This window comes from Diceros bicornis, chromosome 38 (genome assembly GCF_020826845.1).
Source record: "Diceros bicornis minor isolate mBicDic1 chromosome 38, mDicBic1.mat.cur, whole genome shotgun sequence".
In the NCBI taxonomy this organism is placed as follows: domain Eukaryota; kingdom Metazoa; phylum Chordata; class Mammalia; order Perissodactyla; family Rhinocerotidae; genus Diceros; species Diceros bicornis.
In genome coordinates, this window is record NC_080777.1 from 954,432 (window position 1) to 975,378 (window position 20,947).

The following is a 20,947-nucleotide window of genomic DNA, read 5'->3' on the forward strand; positions in this document are numbered from 1 at the left end:
AACAAAAGAGAAAGGTGTCCTTTACTCCCTCAGGAGTTGGGTTCTTGAAACTGGTAAACACTCATAAACTCAAAAAGCCAAATTCAAATATTTTTCACTCTATAGGGATTGAAAAATGAATTAATATTTATCTGGCCTCTCCCATATTACTCTGTCTACTTATTCTCTGAAAATAAAGATTATTAAATAAAAAGAAGGCACAAATCCCAAAGTCGAAAGCCAGGATTTGTCACAGTGAGCATAACAGTGGCTTTAGACACACTGTGTAAGAACATAAGCTGTGAGGTGTGTGGACAGTACTTTGTTACTAATTAATAAAGTGCCAATGATTTAAAATGCTTTACTTTTTTTTGTAAACTAGAGAGGATTCAACACCACTCTTATTTATTTGCATTCACATATGCTTTCTTGAATTGAAGAAAATATAGTAGAGTAAAAACAAATCTGCTAGAAATGGCTCTTAATCTTGGGTATTGTCATACGAGCATATGCCGTGAGACCCACTCAGCTGGCAGCACTATTATCATTAAGGTGGTAACTGAGGCCTTAACATACTTATTAATAAAAGGGTTAAGGTAAAAATCATATATCATTTCATAATTTACAATACCTAAAAATTAGTGACATGTTGACAATAACTTAAAATACCTCTTATTTACAGTTACAATTTATACTATATAAAACAGGTTAAGTTAGGTTGGAAGCTCAAAAGAAGGTAGAATTAAATGTAACAAGGATGATTATCTAAGATTTCATAAGTTGAATGTAAGGCCTGAAACCATAAAACTCCTAGAAGAAAACTTAGGCAGTACACTCTTTTACATCGGTCTTGGCAGTATCTTTTTGAATATTATGTCTCCCCAGGCAAGGAAAACAAAAGAAAAATAAACAAATGGGACTATATCAAACTAAAAATCTTCTGCAAAGCAAAAGAAACCTTCAACAAAATGAAAAGACAACATAATAATTGGGAGAAGATATCTGCAAACCATATATCTGATAAGAGGTTAATATCCAAAATATATAAAGAACTCATACAATTCAACAATAACAAAACATACAACCCAACTAAAAAATTGGCAGAGGATCTAAACATACATTTTTCCAAAGAAGATATACAGATGGCCAACAGGCACCTGAAAAGATGTTCAACATCACTAATTATTAGGAAAATGCAAATCAAAACTACAATGAGATATCACCTCACACCAATCAGAATGGCTATTATTAAAAAGATAAGAAATAACAGGTGTTTCAAAAGATGTGGAGAAATTGGAACCCTCATACACTGCTGGTGGGAATGTAAACTGGTGCAGCCACTATGGAAAACAGTATGGAGATTCCTCAAAAAATTAATAATAGAATTACCATATGATCCAGCTATTCCACTTCTGGGTACTTATCCAAACAACACAAAAACATTAATTGAAAAAGATATATGCACCTCTATGTTCATTGCAGCATTATTCACAATAGCCCAGACTTAGAAACAACCTAAGTGTCCATCAATGGATGAACAGATAAAGAAGATGTGGCATATATATACAATGGAATACTATTCAGCCATAAAAAAGATGAAATCTTGCCATTTGTGACAACACGGATGGACCTTGAGGGTATTATGCTAAGTGAAATAAGTCAGATGAAGAAAGTCAAATACTGTTTGATTTCACTCATATGTGGAAGATAAAAAACAACAACAAACAAACACATAGATACAGAGATTAGATTGCTGGTTACTAGAGGGGAAGGGGGGAGGGGGAGGACAAAAGGGGTGGCAGTGCACATGTGTGTGGTGATGGACGGTAATTAGACTTTGGGTGGTGAACATGATGCAGTCTACACGGAAATCAAAATATAATGACGTATACCTGAAATTTATATAATGTCATAAACCAATGTTACCTCAATTAAAAAAAAAGATTTCATAAGTTATCACCAAAATCAACTTACTGGGCCTGTCACAATTGGTTTTATAGTCTGAACACCAGGAGATGAACAACGCAGTTCTGTCTTGGGTGATCTAGCATTTAAAAAAAACAGAAAAGTGAAGTAAGTATTGATGCAAATGAGATTAACAAAAATTCCCCTACTACTTTTTAAGCCTAAAAACTTGAATTGTATGCTAATAAGAAAAATAAAAATATATAGCAATATTTGACTTCTATCTTATTTTGAAAGTGAGTTTGTCTTTCTTTTCACATCTATTTAATGGGAAGAAATTTACACTAAGTCACAGCCTTGAGTCTGAATGCCCACACTATGTGAATGCTTTTTTACATGTAAATACACACACATATTGACATTCACAGCAAAAACCTTACCTTTTGTTTTTCACAGAACAAGTTCCCGGCACACTCCACTCAGAAAATAATGTTCCTTCATACTCTAACTTAATCTAAAAAAGAAAGTAAAATAGTTCAGACACAAAATCTGTTCTAAAATTTTCATCTCACTGTTCAGACATAGGGTTCAATTTTCTGAGTCCTTATTATTTAAAGAAAGAACAACTAAAATTTGATTCCTTTGTAACTGTACAAAGTAATATGATGAAGGAAAAGTAATAACTTTTCTGGGACACTTCAGTAGTCTCTCCCAAAAAACTGTAAGATTTTTATTTTATTTTACTTCAAAAATAATCTATTAAGTGTCTAGGAGGTGACTGGTACTCTAGGTTCTGAGGATAAAAAAAGATGAATGAGTAGTATTCCATTGTGTATATATATATACGCAAAGTGAAATAAGTCAGAGCGAGAAGGTCAAATACCGTACGATTTCGGTCATTAAGTAGTAGATAATAACCACAACAAACAAACACATAGAGACAGAGATTGGATTGGTGGTTACCAGAGGGGAAGCGGGGAGGGAGGAGGGCGAAAGGGATAATTCGGCACATGTGTGTGGTGATGAGTTGTAATTAGTATTTGGGTGGTGAAGATGATGTAATCTATGCAGAAATAGAAGTATAATGGTGTACACCTGAAATTTATACAATGTTATAAACCAATGTTACCGCAATAAACAAAAAATTAAAAAAAAAAAAGATGAATGAGACACGGTCCTTCACTTAAAAACAAGTCATTTAAAATTCTGAGATTCTATTATTCACACATCACTGACTCTATCATTGTAACTTTCATCAGTCACATTTTCCTTTATTTCCTTATTTCTACTTTTTTTCCTGCTTCCACATTCTTTCATTTATAAGTTCTTTCCTTCTCCTCTTAAAGGATACTCATCCACTTTCCTACATTCTCAGTCTCAGTCTCAACATTGGTCCTCTTCTTCAGCCAGAGTTGGAATCTAATTTCACCTTCTAATATTGTTACATAAAAATTATTTACATATATACATGTATACATTTTTATGGAGATAAACATATATAAATATTGCTTCAATGTTTTTACATGTAAAATGGGGATTATAACACCAGTTATCTCATAGATTTGATGTTATAGGGTTAACGACAGTATGTAAGAAGAAATAAGAGAAAAATTCACCAGAAGATATAACATAACCCCAAAGTATATAAAACAAAATTTGATCGAATTACTAGAAGTTTTAAAAGCCACAAATATAGTAGTAGATTTTTAACACACTTTTCTTAAACTAAGATAAGCCTGAAAAAAAGGTAGTGTTATATATTCCTAATATAATATGTATAGTCCTAAAATTAACCAATATTAAATATATTCCTTTCAATCTCACATAGAACATTTACCAAAATGTACAACATTTAGAAAAGAAGTCTTAGTCAATCTAAAAGAATTATTATCACACATACTATGTCCTTTGACATTAATGAAATAAAATTAGAATTTCTTATAAAGTTAGCCAGAAAAAGTTTTGGGATATTTATAATCTTTTTTTTTTTTTAAACCTGTAGTTCTGAATGATTCATGTAATAAAGCAAAAATTACAATGGAAATTACAAAATATTTATAAACAATAAAAGCATTTGATATTATCAGAACTCATAAACAGTCCCTAAAAGGAAATTTATAGCCTTAAATATATACAAAAGAAGTAACGTAGTTTGAAAGTGAATAAACTCAGTCTTCAGTGTAAGATGCTAATAAAATAACAGCAGAGAAAACCTAAAAAAGTAAAAGGATGGGGGGCCGGTCCGGTGGTATAGTGGTTGAGTTTGTGTGCTCTGCTTCAGCAGCCCAGGGTTCACGGGTTCAAATCCCAGGCATGGGCCTATGCACCGCTCATCAAGCCATGCTGTGGCATCCTCCCACGTACAAAATGGAGGAAGATTGGCACAGATGTTAGCTTAGGTACAATCTTTCTCAAGCAAAAAGAGGAAGATTGGCAACAGATGCTAGCTCAAGGACAATCTTCCTCACCCAAAAAAAAGGTAAAATGATGGATATTAAAAAAAAGAGGAAAAAATAGGAATTTACAAAACAAAACAAACTGGGAAGGGTTAGTGGTGATGTAGTATTTTATTCTACTCAAATTTCCTTATAAACACTGAGAGAACAGATGAGATAGCACCAAAAACACACTGGACAACACCAACAATAAAATTCAGTGACAAGGTACTCCTCAAAATCCCAAAATATAAGTGAGTTGGAACAAACCAGCTAAAATTACCACTCATGTGATATCAGCAAAAGGAAGCAAATGAAAACAAATATGATAGACCTTAGAAGAGAACACCTAAATCAGTGATAGGTATTCAGTGGAAACCATGGCAGGCCAATCTGAGGATAGCAACTCTAACCAGAGGGGCTTCTCACTCTTCAATCTCTAGGTAAGTAAGTGGAAGAGGGCCGTGACGATGTCCGGAAGGGCAGGAGGAGCTGGGCCTATGAACTCCAAAGATACTTTCCAGGACAGAGATCCATAAGGAAGAGAAATACAGGGAAAAGAATCCCAGCAGAACTGGAAAGGGACAATAAGAACAAAGAAAAGAGAAACTATGGATGAATGAGGGAGGGAAACAGAACCTGGAGATCTCAGAAACTTTTAGCCTTATTTTTGGACACTTTACAAAACAACAGAAGAGATAACCCTAAAGCCGTGAATTTAGAAAAGTTATTTTGACCCATCGCTCCCTCCTTAAAGATCAGGAAAATTAATTTCATGTGAAAAAATGAGCAACAGAAAGAAGATCACAGTCAATTCCCACAATGTTAAGAAAAAGAAGAGAATAAGAAGCAGAATAACATCTCTGTAAGAATATACTCAATAAATAAACGAAAGCTATCACTTAATGTGAGCACTAGTTTTGTTTGTCAGCTTGGCTAGATTACAGTACCCAGTCATTTAATCGAACACTAATATAGCTTTTGCTGTGAAGGTATTTTATAGATGTGGTTTATGTCTACAGTCAGTTGACTTTAAGTAAAAGAGAATACCTTTGATAACGTGGTGGGGCCTCTTCCAAACAGCTGGAAGCTTTCAGAGCAAAAACTGAGGTTTCCTGGAGAAGAAATTTTGCGTCAAGACTGCGCATTAACTCTTACCTGAGTTTCCAGTCTGCTAGCCTGACCTAAAGATTTCAGACTTGCCAGTTCCCACAATCGCAGGAGCCAATTTCTTAAAATAAATCTCTTAATATACACATATATAAATTCTATTGGTTCAATTTCTCTGGAGAACCCTGACTGATACACCTACTATTTCAAAATGAGGCAAAATAAATAAGAAAATGATAGAACTTATGAAAGAACAATATAAATCAGAATTTGAAAGTCATAAGCTAGAACTCAGGAAAAAATAGAAATAAGAGAAAAAGTCATTTCAGAAATGCACTAAATTAGAAGAAACACATAAACATAATAGATAAGGCCTTGAGATAAATGGAAGGTTTTTAAAAATAAAAAAGATAAAAAGCGATTCAAGAGTAAATGACAACTATAAAAGATAGGCAAAGAAAATATATGTATAGTTGGAGATTCTGAAGAAGAAAATCAAAGTGTTTGGAACAGAACAATACCATTAACATTAACTATAATTCAAGAATAATATGTGAAATAAACTCAAAACAACATATTGAAAGGGCACAGATCATACCTCAAAAAACAATTAAGAATGATTAAAAGAAAAAAAGCAACCTAGGACCTATATTAATAAAAGCACTGGACCTAAAAAGAAAACCTTCGGGGATCTTGACAAAAAGAACAAGTTACTCATAAGCAAAAGAAAATCAGATTTCCACCAGACTTTTCAGAAGTAATACTTTATGTCAGAGACAACAAAGTAATACACATAGAAGGAAATAAAACATTAGCCAATAATTTTTATATCCAGATACATCAACTTTTAGATATAAAGTCCATAGATATGCTCTTATGACCATAAAATAAGTCAGGAAATATTGCTCCTCTGAGCCCTTCCAGAAGAATCTATTAGAAAAAGAGCTTCAGACCACCAAAATGACTGCAGAGACATCAACGTAAGGACTGATGCTAAGTATTACATATGAGTTTTCCTGTAGAACTAAGTCTACGTGGTGGCTACAAAAAAAGGAATATAGTTGCTAATGACTATACTCTGACAATGTATCAAAACATGAGTGGTGGGAGAATTATGGTTAGCCCAGGCAATGGTGGCCACATAAGGTTGACTCTCTCCATACATTTCCAAAAAACTACACAGAACAACAAACAAAATCAAGAAAATTCTACATTACAGCATAACTAGAAGACAAAGCACACTACAAACTTCAAAGAACCTGTAAGTAGAAAAATAATCAACAATTTTTAGCAGAGCTCTCACTCAAGCTCTTGTCATAATCCTGTATGGAGAGTAAGAGGGCTCCTGAAAAACTGCAGGGAAGAGAAAAGACAGGGACAAAATGTTAAGACTGAATTAAAATCACTGACAGAAAGAGAAAGTACACTCTTAAGTGCAAAAAAATACTGCAAGATTAGAGCACTGACTATGAGGAAGAGAATTACAAGTGTGTGAGACTTGAGGTGGGATCCTGAGAAAGGCATCACTTCTGAAGAGAAGAAGATAAAAGGAAAGAGGAGACACCCTTTGGAGAGTGAGTGGTGAAGGGAAAAAGAATCAAGAGGGGGAAAGTTAGGACATTACAATCTCCCCCCCCGGAAAAAGCAAAGGAAATACAACACCCCCAATAAAAAGCCATCAATTAAAATAACTGCACTTTGCTATAAGGAGAGAAGAAAATAAACCTTAACTAGGAATCTTTTAAACCAACCCAAGCTGCCAACCTGTCTATGAAATTCATAGATATAAGTAGTCTTTATCTATATAAACTACAAGAGAATAGAGAATGAAAATCAAAACATCTCACTTGATAAAATTGCCTTCAAAAAACCAACCACAAAGCAGAAGAAAATTGCAAACTAGCATCCTAACCTGAATTAAATATCCTCAAACAAGCATTTGGTGATAACAGAAAGAAAAATCATGAATTATAAATTCACAAACTAGGAACAGAAATGAGCCACAAATAGAAATAAAATAAGAGTTGACTGAACTAGGAAATGAAACAGATGATTGTAAAGGAAACGAAGACTAAATTAAAAGATATCTATGGGAGATTATATTTGAATGAAAATTGAACAAAAGACATTGAAGGCAAAAAAACAATCAAGAGACTATAAGTAAAATATATATGTGTGTGTGTACATATATATATATATATATATATGTACACACACCACATTTTCTTTATCCATTCATCCTTCAATGGACACTTAGGTTGTTTCCATGTCATGGCTATTGTAAATAATGCTACGATGAACACGGAGGTGCATATATCTTTTGGAGTTAGTGTTTTCCTTTCCTTTGGATAAATACCCAGGTGTGAAACTGCTGGATCATATTGTAGGTCTATTTTTAATTTTTTAAGGAAACTCCATACTGTTTTCCATAGTGGCTGCACCAACTTACATTCCCACCAACAGTGTACAAGGATTCCGTTTTCTCCATATCCTCTCCAATACTTGTTATTTCTTATCTTTTCAGAAATAGAAATTCTAACAGGTGTGAGGTGATATCTCACTGTGGTTTGATTTGAATTTCCCAAAGATTAGTGATGTTGAGCACCTTTTCACGTGCCTGTTGGCCATCTGTATGTCTTCTTTGAAAAAATGTCTATTCAGATCCTCTGCCCATTGTTTCATTGGATTGTCTGTTTTTTTGCTATTGAGTTGTATGAGTTCTTTACATATTTTGGATATTAACCTCTTATCAGATATGTGATTTGCAAATATTTTCTCCCACTCTGTAGGTTGTTTTTTCGTTTTGTTGATGGTTTCCTTTGCTGTGCAGAAGCTTTTTAGTTTGACATAGTCTGGCTTATTTTTGCTTTTGTTGCCTTTCCTTTTGGTGTCAGTTTCAAAAAATCATTGCCAAGACCGATGTCAAAGAGATTACCACCTATGTTTTCTTCTAGGAGTTTTATAATTTCAGGTCTTATGTTCAAGTCTCTAATCCATTTTGAGTTAATTTCTGTGTATGGTATAAGATAGGGGTCCAGTTTCATTCTTTTGCCTGTGGCTGTCCAGTTTTCACACCACCATTTATTAAATAGACTGTCCTTCCCCATTGTATATTCTTGGCTCCTTTGTCATAAATTAATCGGCTGTATAAGCATGTGTTTATTTCTGGGCTCTCTATTCTTTTCCATTGATCAATGTGTCTGCTTTAATGCCAATACCATACTGTTTGGATTACTATAGCTTCGTAATATAGTTTGAAATAGGAAGTATGATACCTCCAGCTTTTTTGTTCCTTCTCAAGATTGCTTTGGCTATTTGAGGTCTTTCATGGTTCCACATAAATCTTAGGACTGTTTCCTCTATTTCTGTGAAAAATGCTGTTGGAATTTTGATAGGGATTGCATTGAAATTGTAGATTGCTCTGGGTAGTATGGACATTCTTGTTATTGATTTCTAGTTTCTTTCCATCGTGGTCAGAAAATATGCTTGATATGATATCAATCTTCTTAAATTTATTAAGACTTGTTGTGGCTAACATTCGATCTATCTTGGAGTACGTTCCACGTACACTTGAGGAGAATGTGTATTCTGTTGCTATTGGATGGAATGTTCTGGATATGTCTGTTAAGTCAATCTGGTCTAACATGTTAAGGCCAATGATTCCTTATTGATTTTCTGTCTGGATGATCTATTCATTGATGAAAGTGAGGTATTCAACTTCTCTGCTATTATTGTATTGCTGTCTATTTCTCCCTTAATGTCTGTTAATATTTGCTTTCTTTATTCACGTGCTCCTGTGTTGGGTGCAGACATATTTCCAAATGTTATATCTTCTTGTTGGATTGACACCTTTATCATTATGACCTTCTTTGTCTCTTATTACAGTCTTTATCTTAAAATCTATTTTGTCCGATATAACTACCCTAGCTTTCTTTTGATTCCCATTTGCATGGAATATCTTTTTTCATCCCTTCACTTTCAGTGTGTGTGCATCCTTTCATCTGAAGTGAGTCTCTTGTAGGCAGCATATAGATGGATCTTGTTTTTTTTAATCCATTCAGCCAGTCTATGTCTTTGATTGGAGAATTTAGTCATTTACATTTAAAGTAATTATTGATAGGTATGTACTTATTGCCATTTTGTTGTTTTTTGGCTGATTTATAGTTCCTCTGTGTTCTTTTCTTCTTCTCTTGATCTCTTCCTTTGTGGTTTGATGACTTTCTTCAGTGGCATGCTTAGATTCCTTGGTCTTTATCTTTTGAGTATCTACTCTAGGCTTTTGCATTGTGGTTACAATTAGGCTTATATATAAGAACTTATGTTTATAAGAGTCTATTTTAAGTTAACTTAAGTTTGATTGCAGTCTAAAGCTCTACATTTTCACAATCTCCTCCCATGTTTTATGTTTTTGATGTCGCATTTTATATATTTTTATCTTGTGTATTCCTTAACTAATTATTGTAGTTATAGTGCTTTTTACTACTTTTGTCTTTAACCTTCATATTAGCTTTATAAGCAATTAATCCACTACCTTTTCTGTATATTTACCTTTACTAGTGAGATTTATACTTTTATGTGTTTTCTTGTTACTAATTAGAATCTTTTCTTTTCAGCTTAAAGAAGTCCTTTAACACTTCTTGTAAGTCCAGTTTCATGATGATGAACCCCTTTAGCTTTTGCTTGTCTGGAAACTCTTTATCTCTCTTTCAATTCTGAATGATTACTTTGCCGGGTAGAGTATTCGTTGCTGGAATTTATTTTCTTTCAGCACTTTGAATATATTGTGCCACTCCCTTTAGCCTGCAAAGTTTCTGCTGAAAAATCTGCTGATAGCCTTATGGCTTTATGTAATATGGCCTTTATGTATATTTATATGTTTATTTATATTATGTATATTAATGTAATATGGCTTTATGTAATATGGCCTTTATGTATATTTATATGTTTATTTATATTATGTATATTAATGTAATATGGCTTTATGTAATATGGCCTTTATGTATATTTATATGTTTATTTATATTATGTATATTAATGTAATATGGCTTTATGTAATATGGCCTTTATGTATATTTATATGTTTATTTATATTATGTATATTAATGTAATATGGCTTTATGTAATAAGCCTTATGGGCTTGTACGTAATAAGTTGTTTTTCTCTTGCTGCTCTTAAGATTCTCTCCTTGTCTTTAACGTTGGCCATTTCAATTACAATGTGTCTTGGTGTGGGTCTCTTTGGGTTCATCTTCTTTGGAACTCTCTGGGCTTCCTGGATCTGGGTGTCTGTTTCTTTCCCCAGGTTAGGGCAGTTTTCAGCCATTATTTCTTCAAATAAGTTTTCTGCCCCTTTCTCTCTCTCTCCTCCTTCTGGGGCCCCTGTAATACAAATGTTAGTCTGTTTTATGTTGTCCCATAAGTCCCTTAAGCTGTCTTCACTTTTTTTATTTTTGCTGCTCTGATTGTGTAAGTTCCACTGCCCTGTTCACTGATGTTTTCTTCTGCTTCATCTAGTCTGTTGTTGAACCTCTCTAGTGTATTTTTTAGTTCAGGTATTGTATTCTACAGCTCTGTGACTTCTATCTGGTACTTTTTATATTTTCTATCTCTTTGTTGAAGTTCTCACTATGTTCATTCATTCTTCTCTTGAGTTCAGTGAGATCTTTATGACTATTATTTTGAACTCTTTATCAGGTAAATTACTTATCTCCATTTCATGAAGGTCTTTTTCTGAAGTTTTATCTTGTTCTCTGGTTTGGAACGTACTCTTTTGTTTCTTCATTTTTCTTGACTCTGTTTGGTTTCTATGCATTAGATGAAACTCTCCCAGTCTTGAAAGAGTGGCCTTATGTAGGACATAAGCCCTATTGTTCAACTCTGCCCTAGCTATTGGTTGGCTCTCAAGCCTTAGTGATTGTTCAAACAGCCTATTTTATTTTTAATAGCTCCCAGTAGTTGAGGGTGTGCCAAGACCTATCAGTGTCCCAAAGGGGAGGATATCATTCAGCACCTAGATTCAGGCTGATTGGAAGCCAGACCCTCAGGCAGCAGCTTTTAAAGTACACAAATATATACAGTCCTGTGGGACTACAAGCATAAACTCCACTGGCCACCAGAGCCAGGAAATCTGGAGGTATGCCCTGGGCCCACAAAAATTGGGGCTCTAGGTGAGTGTATAAACTCTTTCCTGGGAGATACCAGTGAGCTGTAGCAAGGCAGAGCGAGAGCACAGAGATGGTGTCCACTGGCCTACGTTCCCTGAAAGGACCTCCAGAGCCTGTAGATGTGAGCCTAACCTGAAGACTGCCCCTCAGTCTGAAGCTCTGGAAAAAGCAAATAGGTGGAGAGGGATTTTTTTAAAAAATGCTTTTGATCAAGAAGATTCACGGACTATTTAATGCCTAAAGTATCTTCTGTACACTCTTTCTTTCTTTCTCTGAATATCATTTTCAAGCAAGCTGCAACACCACTGGTTTTATCATTTATCATCTCTTGCCATTTATCTACCTTCTTTGCTGATAATCAAACTCTGGCTCCCAATCTGCATTTCTGCAATGACATAACTCCACTGTTTTGTTGACCAATTATCAATTAAGGATGAAACATTTCTGTCACCTACATAAAAATGATAAAGGAACAGTAGAGATAAAAAAAGGCAATTTTTAAAAAGATTAATAAAATGGTCAATTATATAGCAAAGCTGTTCAAGAAAATAAGACAAAGTACATAAATAAATAATATTAGAGAAATAAAAATAACTAGAAACAGAAATTTAAATGGTAAGCAAAGATTATAATGAAATGGATAGCAATAAATTTGAAAACAAATGCATACTTTTAAAGAAAATATAGTTTACATAGATTCCTTTTGCCTGGTTTTGAATAATGTAAATACAATAATATATATATAAATATAATATGAAAGCCAAACAATTACTTTGTAAAATCTTTTGGCCCCATTTACTAAAGCTGAATATAGTCATATACCCTATGACTTACCAATTCCACTCCTAGGTGTATACCCAAAAGAAATGCATACATATGTTAACTAGAAGATAGGCATAAAAATGTTCATTGAAGCCCTAATCATAGTACACTAAAAATGGAAACAACGTTTTTGCTTATCTACAGTAGAATGATACACATATTGTGGTATGCTAATTCAAGGAAAGACTATACAGCATTGGAACTGAACTGCAACTAGATGAAACAACATGTAGCAAACAGGATCAGTCAAATCTGCCAATAGGAAAGAAGAGAGTTCAGAAATCAACCCATCTGTATATGGAACAAATATGATACTAGAAAAATAACAGGGAAAAAATAAGTTGTTTAATAGATGCTGGTTCATTATATGGAGAAAGTGATGTGAATGCCTACCTTATATTATATACAAGGCAGGCTCCAGATGGATTTATGACCTGTATTTGAAAGGTAAAAATATAAAGCGTATAAAAGAAAATGTAGGATAAAAATCTTTGTAACTCATGGTAGGCAAGGATTTTTCTAAAATAAGACTCCAAAAAAGTATAAATTATAAGGTCAAAAAGGAAGGGGTGTGGCTCAACAAAAGTTAGCTTTTTTTTTTTTAAATGAAGTATCCATGGGCAAAGTTAAGGATTAGAAGAAATGATAACTGAAACATTGAAAACCAACATTTAGGAGGAAGTCAAGATGGCGGCGTAAGCAGACTTGGAACTCACCTCCTCCCGTGGACACAGCCAATTTACAACTACTTGTGGAAAAATTACCCCTGAGACAGAACTGAAAACTGGATAAGAGAAACTCCTGCAACAACGGACAATCCTAACTGAGGTGGAAGAGGCAGAGACTCCCTTCTGGAGAGGAAAAACGCCGCCTTCACAAGCCGCCAGCTCCTCAGCCGCCGGGAGCAGCTCACAGGTACGCAGCCTCCCTGGAGGCGCGGGGCCCTGAGCCGGGGAGCGCCCCCACAGTGGGCATTTTGTGGACCCAGCAAAATCGAGACCAGCGGCATAATATCTGACTTTGCCTGCTACTAAAGCACTGGGGAGTACCCCCAGAAAACCCGGTTCACAAAGAAACTAAAACTGGCTCTTAAAGGGCCCGTGCGCAAACTCACCCGTTTCAGAAAGCATCCTAAAATCACCAGAAAGAAAGGTGGACAGTGCTTTGGTGACAAGAGACTCACCTAATAGGCCCTGAGTGCATCTTGGTGAGGGGTGAGACCTCTCCAGGGACTGGGACATTGGCGGCGGCCATTGTTGTGGCCTGGTGTGAGCGTGCTGACATAGACGCCATTGGAGTTCTCCCTGAGGCCTGCTAGCCCAGGGTCTGCCCCACCCGCTAGAGCACCGATTTAATCCAGCTCAGCCAGGGCAGACAGCCCACCCTAGAGAGTGGCCCCAGCCAACAACAAGCCCTCAGGCAACTTGTGGGCCTACATAGATTGGTGACTGGATTCTCTGCAGCCTGGCAACTGAGCCGACTTGAGCGGGGCAGGGTGTGCACAAGGAGCGGGTGGAGAGTGTGGGGCAGTGGCGGAGTGTGTGGGGCTCCCGCTGTGGAGAGACTAGGACCGCTTGGGGAGGTCGGAGTGCTCATACAGGGCAGGACTGTGTTGACTGTGTGTGTGGACCTGTGGGCGGCAGGGCTTGTCAGCTGCAGAAGACTTGTGCTTCTCAAAGACCCACATAGAAGGTTTGCCCCACCTTCCAAAGCCTGAAACAATTGGGTGCTCCTGTGCCTGAGGCCAGCCCCACCCAGCTGCAATCCTCAGAGAGCTGACAAGAGACCTAATAGGCTAGAGGCTTACAGCAATTGTAAGGCCCTGAGCTAACAACCTGCCATGCTGGGGGCCTACTCACTTAAAAGAAATACTGCAACACAAATGTGGTATTAGAACTTGTAGCCAACTGTGCTGGGGCTCCCCACACCTGATAAAGAGACTGAAGGGCCCACAACAACTACAAACAGCTGAGCATTACAACAGCTGGCCAGGAGCATAACTCGGCCTCCCTGGGCGCCTACAGGGAGAGCAAACAGGCCACAACAGAAGGACAAACGTAGCCCACATAGGGGTCAACCCTGGAACATTGAGAACTGAGGGAAGCACACGGCAGGCCTCCTAAGCCATCACTTACATAAGGTCACCTATCCAAGAGCAAGAGACATAGCCGACCTACCTAATATGTAGACACAAACACGGGTAAAGAGGCAAAATGAGGAGGCAAATGAATACATTCCAAGTAAGGGAACAGGACAAAACCCCAGAAAAGGAACTAAGTGAAACAGAAATGAGCAACCTACCCGACAGAGAGTTCAAACTAAGAGTGTTAAGGATGCTCACTGATCTGGGGAGAAGAATAGATGAACTCAGTGAGAATGTCAACAAAGAAATGGAAGATATAAAAAAGAACCAATCAGAAATGAAGAATACAATGCTGGAAATGAAAAATTCACTAGAGGGACTCAAAAGCAGAGTAGAGGATACAGAAGAACGGATCTGTGAGCTGGACGAAAGACTAGAAGAAATTACCCAAGGTGAACAGGTAAAAGAGAAAAGAATTAAAAAGAGTGAGGAGAGTCTAAGGGACCTCTGGGACAACATCAAGCGCACTAACATCCGTGTTATAGGTGTCCCGGAAGGAGAAGAGCGAGACAAAGGGGCAGAGAATCTATTTCAAGAAATAATAGATGAAAACTTCCCTAACCTAAGGAAGGAAACAGACATCCAGGTACAGGAAGCACAGAGAGCCCCAAACAAGATAAATCCAAAGAGGCCCACACCGAGACACATCATAATCAAAGTGTCCAGAATTAAAGATAAAGAGAGGATCCTAAAAGCCGCAAGAGAATGTCAAGTTACATACAAAGGAAACCCCATAAGGCTATCAGCTGACCTCTCAGCAGAAACCTTACAGGCTAGAAGAGAATGGCATGATATATTTAAAGTGCTAAAAGGAAAAAACCTACAGCCAAGAATACTCTACCCAGCAAGGTTATCATTCAAAATGGAAGGAGAGATCAAAATTTTCCCAGACAAGCAAAAATTAAAGGAGTTTGTCACCAAGAAACCAGTGCTACAAGAAATGTTAAAGGGACAGATTTAAGGGGAAAAGAGAAGACCACAAATAGGAAAAATTATCTATTTCCGTGATTAGAACGTAATGGATACAAATGCACAAAAAAGAGGTTAGATATGATATCAAAAACATAAAAGGAGGGAGGAGGGGAGTTAAAGAGTACAGCTTTCAGACAGAGGTCAAACTAAAGTGACCATCAATTCTGTACAGAAGAAAGGAACAGAGAAGGACTACAAAAACACTGAGAAAAAAAAATTTTTAAAATGGCAGTAAGTACATACTTATCAAAGCTACTTTAAACGTCAATGCACTAAATGCTCCAATTAAAAGGCATAGGGTGGCTGATTGGATAAAAAAACAAGACCCATATATATGCTGCATTAAGAGACACACTTCAGACCTAATGACACTCACAAACTGAAAGTGAAGGGATGGAAAAAGATACTCCATGCAAACGGCAATGAAAAGAAAGCTGGGGTAGCAGTACTCATATCAGACAAAATAGACTTTAAAACAAAAACTGTAAAAAGAGACAAAGAAGGGCACTACATAATGATCAAGGGAACAATCCAACAAGAGGATATAACACTTGTAAGTATCTACGCACCCAATGTAGGTGCACCTAAATATATAAAGCAATTATTAACAGACATAAAAACAGAAATAGACAGTAACACAATAATAGTAGGGGACTTGAACACTCCACTTACACCAACGGATAGATCATCCAAACAGAAGATCAATAAGGAAACATTGGCCTTAAACGACACACTAGAACAGATGGACCTAGTAGATAGATACAGAGCATTCCATCCAAAAACCGAAGGTTACACGTTCTTTCCAAATGCACATGGAACATTCTCCAGGATTGATCACATATTAGGCCACAAAACAAGTCTCCATAAATTTAACAAGATTGAAATAATACCAAGCATCTTTTCTGACCACAACGGTATGAAACTAGAAATCAACTATAGGAAGAAAATCAGAAAAGCCACAAATACGTGGAGATTAAACAAAATGCTACTGAACAACGACTGGGTTAATGAAGAAATCAAAGAAGAAATCAAAAAATACCTGGAGACAAATGAAAATGAAAATATGACATGCCAGAATTTATGGGATACAGCAAAAGCGGTTCTAAGAGGGAAGTTTGTAGCGATACAGGCCTATCTCAACAAACAAGAAAAATCTCAAATAAACAATCTAACAATGCACCTAAAGGAACTGGAAAAAGAAGAACAAACAAAGCCCAAAATCAGTAGAAGAAGGGAAATAATAAAAATCAGAGCAGAAATAAATGAAATAGAGACCAAAAAAACAATAGAAAAAATTAATAAAACCAAGAGCTGGTTCTTTGAAAAGATCAACAAAATTGACAAACCCTTAGCTAGACTCATCAAGAAAAAAAGAGAGAAGGCACAAATAAGAAAAATCAGAAATGAAACAGGAGAGGTTACAACAGACACCTCAGAAATACAAAAGATTAGAAGGGAATACTATGAAAAGCTATATGCCAACCAATTCGACAATCTGGAAGAAATGGATAAATTCTTAGAATCATACAACCTTCCAAAACTGGATCAAGAAGAAGTAGAGAATTTGAATAGACCAATCACCAGTAAGGAGATCGAAACAGTAATCACAAACCTCCCAAAGAATAAAAGTCCAGGACCAGACGGCTTCCCTGGTGAATTCTACCAAACATTCAAAGAAGACTTAATATCTATCCTTCTCAAACTCTTCCAAAAAATTGAGGAAGGGGGGAAGCTCCCTAACTCATTCTACCAAGCTGACATTACCCTGATACCAAAACCAGACAAGGACAACACAAAAAAAGAAAATTACAGGCCAATATCACTGATGAACATCGATGCAAAAATCCTCAACAAAATACTAGTAAATCGCATACAACAATACGTTAAAAAGAGTATACACCATGATCAAGTGGGATTTATTCCAGGTATGCAGGGATGGTTTAAAATTCGCAAATCAATCAACGTAATACACCACATTAATAAAATGAAGACTATAAATCACATGATCATCTCAATAGATGCAGAGAAACATTTGACAAGATACAGCATCCATTTATGATAAAAACTCTGAATAAAATGGGTATAGAAGGAAAGTACCTCAACATAATAAAGACCATATATGAGAAACCCACAGCTAATATCATCCTCAATGGTGAAAAACTGAAAGCTATCCCTCTAAGAACAGAAACCAGACAAGGATGCCCACTCTCATCACTCCTATTTAACATAGTACTGGAAGTCCTAGCCAGAGCAATCAGGCAAGACAAAGAAATAAAAGGGATCCAAATTTGAAAGGAAGAAGTGAAACTGTCACTATTTGCAGATGACATGATTTTATATATAGAAAACCCTAAAGAATCCACCAGAAAACTTTTAGAAGTAATAAACGAATACAGTAAAGTTGCAGGATACAAAATCAACATACAAAAATCAGTTGCATTTCTGTACACTAACAACGCAGTAGCAGAAAGAGAAATTAAGAATACCATCCCATTTACAATTGCAACAAAAAGAATAAAATACCTAGGAATAAACTTAACCAAAGAGGTGAAAGATCTGTACACCGAAAACTATAAAACATTTCTGAAATAAATCAAAGAAGACACAAAGAAATGGAAAGATATTCTGTGCTCTTGGATTGGAAGAATTAACATAGTTAAGATGTCCATACTTCCTAAAGCCATCTATAGATTCAATGCAATCCCTACCAAAGTTCCAACAACATTTTTCACAGAAATAGAACAAAGAATCCTAAAATATACATGGAACAACAAAAGACCCTAAATAGCTAAAGGAATCCTGAGAAAAAAGAACAAAGCTGGAGGTATCACACTCCCTGATTTCAAAATATACTACAAAGCTATAGTAACCAAAACAGCATGGTACTGGCACAAAAACAGACACACAGATCAATGGAATAGAATCGAAAGCCCAGAAATAAACCCACACATCTATGTACAGCTAATCTTTGACAAAGGAGCCAATAACATACAATGGGGAAAAGAAAGTCTCTTCAACAAATGGTGTTGGGAAAACTGGATAGCCATATGCAAAAAAATGAAAGTAGACCCTTACCTTACACCATACACAAAAATTAACTCCAAATGGATTAAAGACTTGAATGTAAGACCTGAAACTATGAAACTTCTAGAAGAAAACATAGGCAGTACACTCTTCGACATCGGTCTTAGCAACATCTTTTCAAACACCACGTCTGACTGGGCAAGAGAAACAATAGAAAAAATTAACAAATGGGATTACATCAAACTAAAAACTTCTGCACAGCAAAGGAAACCATCAACAAAACGAAAAGACAACCTAACAATTGGGAGAAGATATTTGCCAACCATACTTCTGATAAGGGCTTAATCTCCAAAATATACAAAGAACTGATGCATCTCAACTACAAAAAAACTACCAACCCAATTAAAAAATGGGCAAAAGACCTGAACAGACATTTCTCCAAAGAAGATATACAGATGGCCAACAGACACATGAAAAGATGTTCAAAATCACTAACTATCAGGGAAATGCAAATCAAAACTACGAGATATCACCTCACTTCCGTCAGAATGGCTATAATTAACAAGACAGGAAACAAGATGTGTTGGAGAGGATGTCGAGAGAAGGGAACTCTCGTACACTGCTGGTGGGAGTGCAAACTGGTGCAGTCACTATGGAAAACAGTATGGAGATTCCTCAAAAAATCAAGGATAGAACTACCATATGATCCAGCTATTCCACTGTTGGGTATTCATCCAAATAACTTGAAAACACCAATTTGTAAAGGTACATGCACCCCTGTGTTCATTGCAGCTTTATTCACAATAGCCAAGACTTGGAAGCAACCTAAGTGCCCATCAAGGGACGAATGGATAAAGAAGATGTGGTATATATACACAATGGAATACTACTCAGCCATAAGAAACTATGAAATCCAGCCATTTGTGACAACATGGATGGACATTGAGGGTATAATGCAAAGTGAAATAAGTCAGAGGGAGAAGGTCAAATACCATATGATTTCCTTCATTAAGTAGTAGATAATAACAACATAGAGACAGAGATTGGATTGGTGGTTACCAGAGGGGAACGGGGGAGGGAGGAGGGTGAAAGGGATAATTCGGTACATGTGTGTGGTGATGGGTTATAATTAGTATTTGGGTGGTGAACATGATGTAATCTATGCAGAAATAGAAGTATAATGATGTACACCTGAAATTTTTACAATGTTATAAACCAATGTTACTGCAATAAACAAAAAATTAAAAAAAAACCCAACATTTAGTTAATATAGAGAGAAGAATGTAGACAGCACTCTGTAAACAGACAAGAAAAGGGCAGAAAATTAAATAGAAAATGGGCAAAAAGTATGAACAGGCAATTCACAGAAGAGCCTGCATAAATATGGGAAGAGATGCTCAAAATCACTAATCATCATAGAATTGAAAATAACAACAGCAATAAGCTAATATTATATACTGATGAGATTGGTAAAAAAGTAGAAAATTCAATAATACCAAATTTTGGTGAAGAGTGCAGTGGGTGAGGGTATAAATTGTGATTGCCATTCTGGAAACAATCTTTAAGAGTTTACTTAAATCAAGTGTCTATATTCCTGATGTCCCAGCAACCATAGCTGAAAAACTATTGCACAGATCCACAAAAGGACACATAGAAGGGCATTCATCACAGAGTTGTTTGTGGAGGTAGGAAGCCATGCATCCATCATTGGGGGAATATATAAATAAAATACACACACATACATAGTATTGAGTTAAAAAAAGTAATACAGAGAATGAAGTCTATGCCTTGGGTGACCACACATCCTGGTTTGTCTAGGTAGTTCCAATTTATACCTGTTGTCCCAGCATAACTATTAATAGCACAATTTTTCATTCTCAACAGTGTAGACAGTATATTGTATGGTCATCCTACTTGTATCCTAACAGCATCTTGTGAATATTAAATCACAAAAACACTCAGAACAACACTGCCTATTTTTCCTACATACATATTTAAGGATGTTTATTGAAGAGGGGATCTATATGAGGAAAATAAATGAGATGAAGGAAATGAAATAAAAAGGACACTGTGCTATACAACTGACTATGAGTAACTCTGCTCTTTGCTCTAAGATCAAAAGAAATAATAAGTATAGTTTAAAAAAAATTAAACACTTACAGTACTTCTGGTACTAAAAATGCGGTAGTTTGGGCTGTTACTGGAATACCTGCAGAGGAAAAGGTCAAATATGAATATTAAAACTAATTTCTCCTCCAAATAAGCAGATTCTCTACATGGTCAGAGCATGCCTGGGCTGCCGAGAGCTTTACATTTCTGCCCAAGAACCAGTCAGAGCTACACCTGGGGATATCAGTGACCTCCACTCATCACTGTAGTATCTGGAGACACTAC

The 20,947-nt window shown here is 36.1% G+C and overlaps 1 protein-coding gene across 1 annotated transcript in view; it reads right to left on the minus strand.

The window, feature by feature from the left end:
* Positions 1-20,947, minus strand: part of CATSPERE (catsper channel auxiliary subunit epsilon) — a 189,187-nt gene that overhangs the window by 162,548 nt on the left and 5,692 nt on the right. The window contains exons 2-4 of the mRNA XM_058533520.1: positions 20,714-20,762; positions 2,325-2,398; positions 1,954-2,023 (exon numbers count right to left, since the gene is read on the minus strand). Of these exons, the coding sequence (XP_058389503.1) occupies positions 1,954-2,023; positions 2,325-2,398; positions 20,714-20,762 (193 nt within the window). The remainder of the gene's footprint in view (positions 1-1,953; positions 2,024-2,324; positions 2,399-20,713; positions 20,763-20,947) is intronic.